Raw genomic sequence first — 8,890 nt, 5'->3', positions numbered from 1 at the left:
AGTAGAAGACCCCTATAAAAGCAGACCTAAAACGGCCTGTAAACAGACGTGTTCACACATTGCCATCACAAGCATCTTCACGACACTTAGCACCAGAATAATATAATTTGGATTTATAATTTATACACCAGAGTAAATTCTTGATAAACGTCTTTTACAATTCAACGAGTTTAATTTTATTCAATCAACAAGAAGAAACCCTCATCACAACGGTCTTGCTACCTGCAACCCGGTAAACCACACAATCAACCCGATCGTCAGTTTACCACAACATTATATGGGACTTGATCCTCTTCCAAGCATCTCTGGTTACTCTTAGAATTGTCGTTATGTGTTCACCCATCTGCACTGTTATTAATTACTCTTTTTAGAGTTCCTCCAATGTTTACAAGAAATGTTGCGTTGATTTCTCCGGTTACGATCGAACCAAATTGACTCTCTTGTAGACAAAGACTTCCTGTGACAAGTGGAATTCTCTTTGTTCCTATCAAGTCGAAGAATAAGGCACGGTTCTGCAGTGTGAAAAATTGGCAGGATGAGTGGCTGGGCAATATGGTATTATCTAAAAAATTTGAAATATATATGTTGATAATTTAAATTTAAATTATCAAATTTATTATAAAAGTTAATGTAGGTTATTTGGTATTTTCATGATGATAGTGGAAATTTAAGTTCCTCGAATGTATAACATTATTGTGAGTGTTTTCAGCGAAGATAATGAATTTGATCGGATTCGTGATACAAATAGGCAGGTTGTTCCATTGCAGTTTGAAATAAAAAAAACAAAAATGCCAAGGGCAGAACCTTGAGGTTAGGTTAGTTAACCTTGATGTTCCTGGTATTAAATATATATGTTTCCATTAAAAAATTTGATGAAAGTCGACATTCAAAATCCCTTTAATTATTATTTGTTAAAATAGCTAACTATACGACCTCAGTTAATATATTATTGTAACGTGCCCCAGTCAAACGAATAGAAGGATGAAGGTAAAAATGTAGATCTTGAGTTATAGTATAATATATTTGATTTATTTAATTTATTTAACTGTGATTGATATATAAAAATACTCTAAGTCCAATTTATATGACTGAAGCTAGCGAGATGTGACTATAGTTATCTAGTGACTGTTCTTGAGTTAGTCAGTTGTTCGTCTGATGAACGCTTGTCCATCAGCTCTCCTCGATGGTTCAGTCCCTGTCCTTTCTCTACTCTGTATAACCGTACATGGGCATCTTGCGGTTAGGCCTACCGTGGGATTGTCACACGCTTTGCACACGTATATGTGTTGTTGTTGTGCATTTGTGGTGTTTTATTCCATATAACCACACAAGATCTATACGGACATATTATACGAGTTATTTTTATACGTAGTCCATGGTCACGCGCTTGATATTTGTTGTACTACTACACACGCGGCGCATACGCTATTACTATTACTAGGTATTAATGTTACGCGGCGCGTACTATATATGATTACGTATACACTTTGACACTGCCTAAATGAGTGTTATAATATATTGGTTAATCGGGTAAATAGTCACAGCTCGCTACATTATTATAAGGTGAAGTTTTATCAATAACAACGTACATGCTTATTATTAAATCATCACATATATATATCACTGAATATGTAATAAAAACATTATATGGTTAATTTCCATTATTATTACAATGATATTTGAGTTCGGCATTTGATGATTTAATCTTGTTCAATTTTTATTACTAACGACATAATCTATAGAATATAATATGTATTATAAACGAGTGAAAATTTAAAAAGAAAAATATTAAACATCGTGGATGTCTGTACTAATTTCTGTCTTTAATTTAAATATTTATTTTTTAATGGAAACATATATATTTAATACCAGGAACATCAAAGTTAACTAACCTAACCTCAAGGTTCTGCCCTTGGCATTTTTGTTTTTTTTTTATTTCAAACCGCAATGGAACAACCTGCCTATTTGTATCACAAATCCGATCAAATTCATTATCTTCGCTGAAAACACTCACAATAATGTTATACATTCGAGGAACTCAAATTTCCACTATCATCTTGAAAATACCAAATAACCTACATTAACTTTTATAATAAATTGAAATTATCAACATATATATTTCAAATTTTGTGGATTTGAGATACAAATAGGCAGGTAGTTCCATTGCGGTTTGCAATAAAAAAAACAAAAATGCCAAGGGCAGAACCTTGAGGTTAGGTTAGTTAAACTTCATGTTCCTGGTATTAAATATATATGTTTCCATTAAAAAATAAATATTTAAATTAAAGACAGAAATGTATCCATGATGCTTAATATTTTTCTTTTTTAATTTTCACTCGTTTATAATACATATTATATTCTATAGATTATGTCGTTAGTAATAAAAATTGAATAAGATTAAATCATCAAATGCCGAACTCAAATACCACAATAATAATAATGAAAATTAACCATAAAATGTTTTTATTACGTATTCAGTAATATATATATAACATTCGTAACACAACAATATTATAATCTCAAGGTGAAACAATGATCGATTATAAAATACGTACCTATTGTACAATATAATATAATGTACAATGTGATTCACCAACCATGCTCATATTAAAGAGTGTCCTGTAAAATACAAACTTCTGTTTCCAAACAAAAACCCCACTTTCCTACTGTAAATTATTTAGTGGATAATTTTTGAGATACATTGACATATCAAAATTAAAATTAGATGGTATGAGGCCTAGAAACTTGAACATTGTAATTAATATTAATCCATCAACATTTATAGTTTTTTTTAAATTGTCCAAATATAAGAAACAACAGATCCGATATTATATATATTTTATATTTTTGAACTTATATTATCAGAACGAACAATTTAAAAATAAGAACTATTAGTTTACGTTTTGAATTGAGTACATTAAACTTTCCAAAAAAATTATCCACTGAATTATTTAGAGTAAAAAAGGGGAATGATCATTTGAAAAACTTATGATTATTCGCCACAAGACACTCAATCATTAAGTACCTAGTATAAAAAATCTCAGATATTTAAAATAAGGACTTAAAGTATACCTCTATAAAAATTCCAAAAATAAACGGATTTATCATTAAATTATAAAATGTGGGATGAGCAATGAGCATGCTTTGTGAATTTTCCTGTATAATTAGTATACATTTATTGAAGTTTATCAAATAGTTCATCAAATATACTATTATATCAGTGAACTAATCATTGTAATTTACATTTTAATAGGTAACTGCAAATTGATGTATAATAATAGATAAAACTAATTAAAAAATAATTTGCATTATTATTATTTTGCATTAATTTATAAGCTAATAAATATTACAATGCCAACTAGTGTATGTGGAATTTAGTTTTACTCCTTGAACGGTACCTGTACTAATACTCATCGGCACCAGCAAAAAGCAAGAAACAGGAACTATGAAACAAAATATTTTATTTTTTTTTATACAACTGTTACACACAACTAGATTGGGATCTTCTGACAATTCAAAACAGCTATTAAGTTCTCCAGTCGTAAGTATTTTTCTAAGATATTTTTATTATAAAAATCCAATACAAAATCCAATAAACTTGTAATTATGGTATATAACCCCATTACTTTATATCAACCAATAAGTACTTATTCTTTCTTTGTGACATCATTTCTGCTGAATTATTTGTCCATTGATTGGCTCCCACGCAGCATCCTTTATTTAACAAAAAAACACATAGTAAAATATACAACCCGTACACGGGTGTATTACCTAAACTGAGCCCTAAGTATAATTGTCCATAGCATACCTAGTATATATATATGTCACGCCCGATACTTAGTGGAGATATATATATTCCAAAGATATAAAATGCTAAAGGTCAATTTGAGCATTGTCTTCTTTCATTTTCTTAACCCGGCCTTAGCCTCCCAGTTTCGATGTCTTTTTCTTCAGTCCAGAAACCCACACAAAAAGTTTGTAGCTGGAAAGAATATTATTTTTTAAAAAAGAGATAACAGACAAAAAAATAAAAATAAAATTTGTCTAAACCACAAAAATTTACACATTTTTTTGAAGTTCAAAATATATCTATCTTTATTCTGAATAATAATAATGACAGTTTAATTCGAGTTACATACGGTGACATATCCGTTGGGATGTAACACCTGTTACAAGTGGGTCACTGTAATGGATGGTGTTAAATTTTAACTCAATGATAAAATATCAAAATATCATTGTATTAGAAAAACGATTCTGAGCGAAGACGGTCAGTCAGCCTATGATATTACTAAGTATATATTTTGATGATATTATTGTGAATAAATTAATTTATATATAACATATTTACATGGAACTTTGTTTCAAGCTATACAATTCTTAGCTTATTCTTAGCTATAAAATTTGAACATTATTTATACATTTTGAATAACAAAATAATTATTAAATTTGATTTTAAACTTTAAATGCTTTTACAATAAAATTGTGACAAAGGATTTTTAATATTTTTGGAACGCCATTTTAAAAATGTATTAGGAGTCTTGTATTAAATTTCCAAGCTTTCTTAGCCAACAAATAACAGTTTATTGACATTCGTAGAAAAAAAAAATTGAAACTGAAAATGTCCGTGAACAGTTCAAACAAATCAATATTTTTCGAAAATTGTATCACGTACAGAAATTGTCAATATAAACAACTAGTGAAAATGTCATGTATCTACGGTCATTTATTTTGGAGTTACACTAAAAACCAATTTTGCGTAAAAATTCCAGTTTTCCCTAATTTTTTGTTTGTTTTTCCCGGCGCTTTTGAAAACTATTGAGAATTTTAAATGTTGACCTTCAAATACCCCAAATAGACTCACTTTCCCATCATCAAAGAAGATGCTGTTTAAAAAAAAACGAAGTATTGATACTGCTCCAAACGGTGATGACAGATACAACAGTTAAAAAATTTAAAATAATTAAATAAACACACATCATTGTAAAATCAATACATTCATCGCTCCACTCAGAATCTATAGTTACAGTAAGATTTAATATCTGATAATATTTGGTTAGTGTAATCAGTTGTATAATCGCCAATCAGCATGCAAGGCAAATAATAATAAGGCATACACAAGTTACAAACTTACAAATACATATTCCCTTTAATAAGAAAATAAATTATTGTCATAAAATAATACTAAAGACCTTTTGCACTGATTAATATTTCTGTTTAGGGTCCTTACCATTTGGTCGTCAAACAAATTTATAATTGCAATCCTACGAAGAACAATTTAATCCAGCATAACTTATATGTAAGTCACAAGGGCAATTCAACGTTACTCCTTGGAAATTCTACTCTGGAAGTACCTATTGACGACACTTTTTTCGTAAGTAGTTATAGTTGAATAGATGTAATACTTGATGTTTTAATGTACTAGTTAAATTATAGGTATATAATCCAATAATACTGAATTCAATACTGATAATATGCCGTTTAAAATTATATGGTTTTATTAATATTTCACGATCAAAACAGTAATTAGGTAATTAAAATAAAATAAAATTCATCTGATTACTATTTTTCAATATCTGATTAATATTAACATACAAATGTAGGGCTATAATCATATACTAGGGAATGTCAAATGGATCTTTTGCCGAAAAAAGATAATTTAATAAAGAAATAAAGAAACAGCTTAAAATATAATACTGTTGTAAAAGAAAGATAAAAAAAGGTGGATAAGTGGATGTTGCTCTGCTGTACAGTAGGTTACAAGTGGGTCACTGTAATGGATGGTGTTAAATTTGAATTCAATGATATAAAATAATTGTATAAGAAAAACGATTCTGAGCGAAAACGGTCAGTCAGCCTATGATATTACCAAGTATATTTGATGATATTATTGTGAATAAAGTAATTTATATATAACCTATTTACGTGGAGCCTTGTTTTAAATTTTCAATCCTTAGCCATAAAAGTTAAACATCTTATACATTTTTAACTACAAAATAATTAATAAATTATAAATTTACTAAATGTTGTCAAAATTTGAACTTACTGTCAAAATACGAACTTTAAATGCTTCTAAAAAAAAATGTTTCTTTGTATTTTTAATATTTTTCAACTACTATTGAAACAATATGTCAATAGCCTTGTATTAAATTTTCAAGCTTAATTACCCAACAAAAGAAATTTAATTGACATTCATAGAAAAAAAAATTTAAAAAAATTGGGAACTGAAAATGTCCGTAAACAGTTCAAAACAAATTAATATATTTAAATTACATAATATTTATTTGCGGCAGTATGCAAATTATACAATTATTAATAATATAAATACCTAAATAACGAAAGTAATACATTATTTTGATATGATTTACGTAACTTTGGTCATATGGTCAATACCAAAAACTCTAAATTACATAGTTATACACGGCAATCAATTAAAAGTTACGTAATTATACCTATATGTCACGACTCATTGCTATATTTATTGTTATGCATTTTCGTCACAGCCCATTCAATAATTATATCAATATAGATCTAAATCTATCTTTTTTGTAGTTGGAATTTAAAATGGCTATCAAAACTTCACCTGGAAATTGGAAAGAAAATGTATTTTCACATAAAGTACCAAACGCTTGCTCATCGGCAAAAAAATTAATGGGAAAAGCTTGGACCGGGTTTATTAATAGCCTTGGAAGTCAAATTACAGAATGTCCTATACCTGCGGTAAAAACATAAGTTATTAACATTATCAAATATTATTAGTTAGTTGTTATTATCAACATATAGATTTGATTGCCTTTGGCAGTATTATACCAGTTTATTTAATATATACAAGATTAAATATTATGTACCATAAGAATATATTATTAAAAAATGAATAATATACTAACTCTGCGAAAAATGGACACCAATATTTTACGTCAGATAACTAGATGAGCCATTTGAATTGACTTTTAAATTATAATAGATAATAATTGTAAATAATATATATTTTTTATAATTTCAATTGATTAAACCATTGTGACCATTGTGATGGATATATACAACAACTAGATAGCCGTCTTTATACTACTCCAGTTGTGACCAATGTTGAAATCGGCCACCATTTATAAAGCAGTCAATGTTTACATTTATTTTACAAATATTCATATACAATATACATATATATACTGTGATACTATTATTTTGTAAACATTGCCCGCTTTATAAATGGCGGCTGACTTCGATGATGAGAAGGAGACAGCTATCTAGTCGTTGTATTTATTTATGGTTGTGACAGTCTATGAATGATAATAATACAATTTGTTTCTTTACTAGCTATACCTACTTAATACTATTGTTATACTTTCAGGGTATTTATATAGCTCCGGGGCTTAATACCTCGTTTGTTAAGGACACAAACTTGCCAAAAACGTTTATTTACGGAACATACAAATTGTATATGTATTACAGTCGAAAAAATGAAAAATTCGGCTGCCAACTTTTCATTATAGAATTAAATCGACCTTGAACTGTATTGTATATTAACTACGAATTTGAGGATGTATTTGATATATGAGTAATTAACCAGAAAAATATTATTTTGTTATTTTTTTTCAAAAATTCTTTAAGAATAACTTAATTACTTACCGGTAAAATCATGGTGCACAAAGTTATGTTTAGTAATTAGTGCAAGGTGTATAATTGTACTTATCCACCTTGATTTAGTGAGTAGTTATTTAAAGTTTAATAAAATTGCTAAAATGAGCGAATCTATAAAAAATCACTTTTATGTTATTTAAAAGTGGAACCTAACCTAACTACAGCATCAGGAGAAAGATCATTTTTTTTCTGTTGTATCATGCATACTATATAAAACATATTATAATTAAAACTATAAACTAGGTTAAGTAAACATTCATATGTAACTACTCATACTCAATACTCAATACGATAAATAACAACATAGAAACACTTATGTATTCCATCAAATTAGGAGAAGATAACAATTATTATGTAATACAATAACAATTAGTATAATTTTAAGCATAGTCAGTAAATATAATGTAACTAGGTTAAACTTAATATCGATACTACCAATAGTGCTTCGATTGTAAATATGATATTTAAGGAATAAGTGAAGACAGAAAGGGTGAGTGGTGATCGTGTCACTCGATTACCACTGACCACCAGTGTTAGAGCTCAGTGGTGATCATGTGACTCGATTACCACTGACAACTAGTGTTAGAGCCAAGTTGTGTTCGTGTGGCTCGATCGCCACTGGACGTCCAAGTTTAATAAAAATGCTTATTATAATACTAGCTGATCCCGTGCACTTCGTTGCCCATTAAATGTACCAACTCTATATGACTCAAACTTTGTTCAATTCATTATTTAATATTCGGTGTATGGTGTTCAAAATTAATCTTAACTTTTCTGTTGCCTGGTATAAAAATTCTGGTTCGCAACAGTATATTATCAAGTAGGCAATCTACCTGAGGTAGATCGCGGACTCTGTGATATTTGTACGTAACTGTATGATTTAACTCTAAAGTATCAAAGTTATTCCAAGTTTGTCGTTTTTACTTTATTCCACCTACAGTGGATTCATATAATCAATTAATACAAAATCCTAACTTAACCTAACCGTACTAAAATCCAATGAAAAAAAAACCAAATTTAACCATTTTTAAATTAGCCTTTCTTCTTCCCAGAGGTTTACAAACATTCATTTATATATATATATATATATATATATTGACAAAAAATAATAACAAAAATAAACAAACATGCCCGATTAACCAATAGCAACCAATATATAATACACTATTATTATTTTAATCTTCTACAATAAACTAAAGTTTTATTTTATTATTTGGTTTATTTCTTTCTGGGACAGATGTCACCACTGTTGTAT

At 28.5% G+C, this 8,890-nt stretch overlaps 1 protein-coding gene across 1 annotated transcript; it reads left to right on the top strand.

The window, feature by feature from the left end:
• Nucleotides 1-3,373: 3,373 nt before the first annotated feature.
• LOC132945377 (uncharacterized) lies at nt 3,374-7,756 on the top strand. The gene is made up of 4 exons (XM_061015101.1): nt 3,374-3,541; nt 5,219-5,371; nt 6,550-6,717; nt 7,346-7,756. The coding sequence occupies exons 1-4, from the start codon at nt 3,446-3,448 to the stop codon at nt 7,502-7,504; spliced, it is 576 nt and encodes a 191-aa protein (XP_060871084.1). The 5' UTR covers nt 3,374-3,445; the 3' UTR covers nt 7,505-7,756.
• The last annotated feature ends 1,134 nt before the right edge of the window (nt 7,757-8,890 follow it).

This window comes from Metopolophium dirhodum, chromosome 5 (assembly GCF_019925205.1).
Source record: "Metopolophium dirhodum isolate CAU chromosome 5, ASM1992520v1, whole genome shotgun sequence".
NCBI classification, from domain to species: domain Eukaryota; kingdom Metazoa; phylum Arthropoda; class Insecta; order Hemiptera; family Aphididae; genus Metopolophium; species Metopolophium dirhodum.
This window is presented reverse-complemented; position numbering and strand designations above follow the sequence as displayed.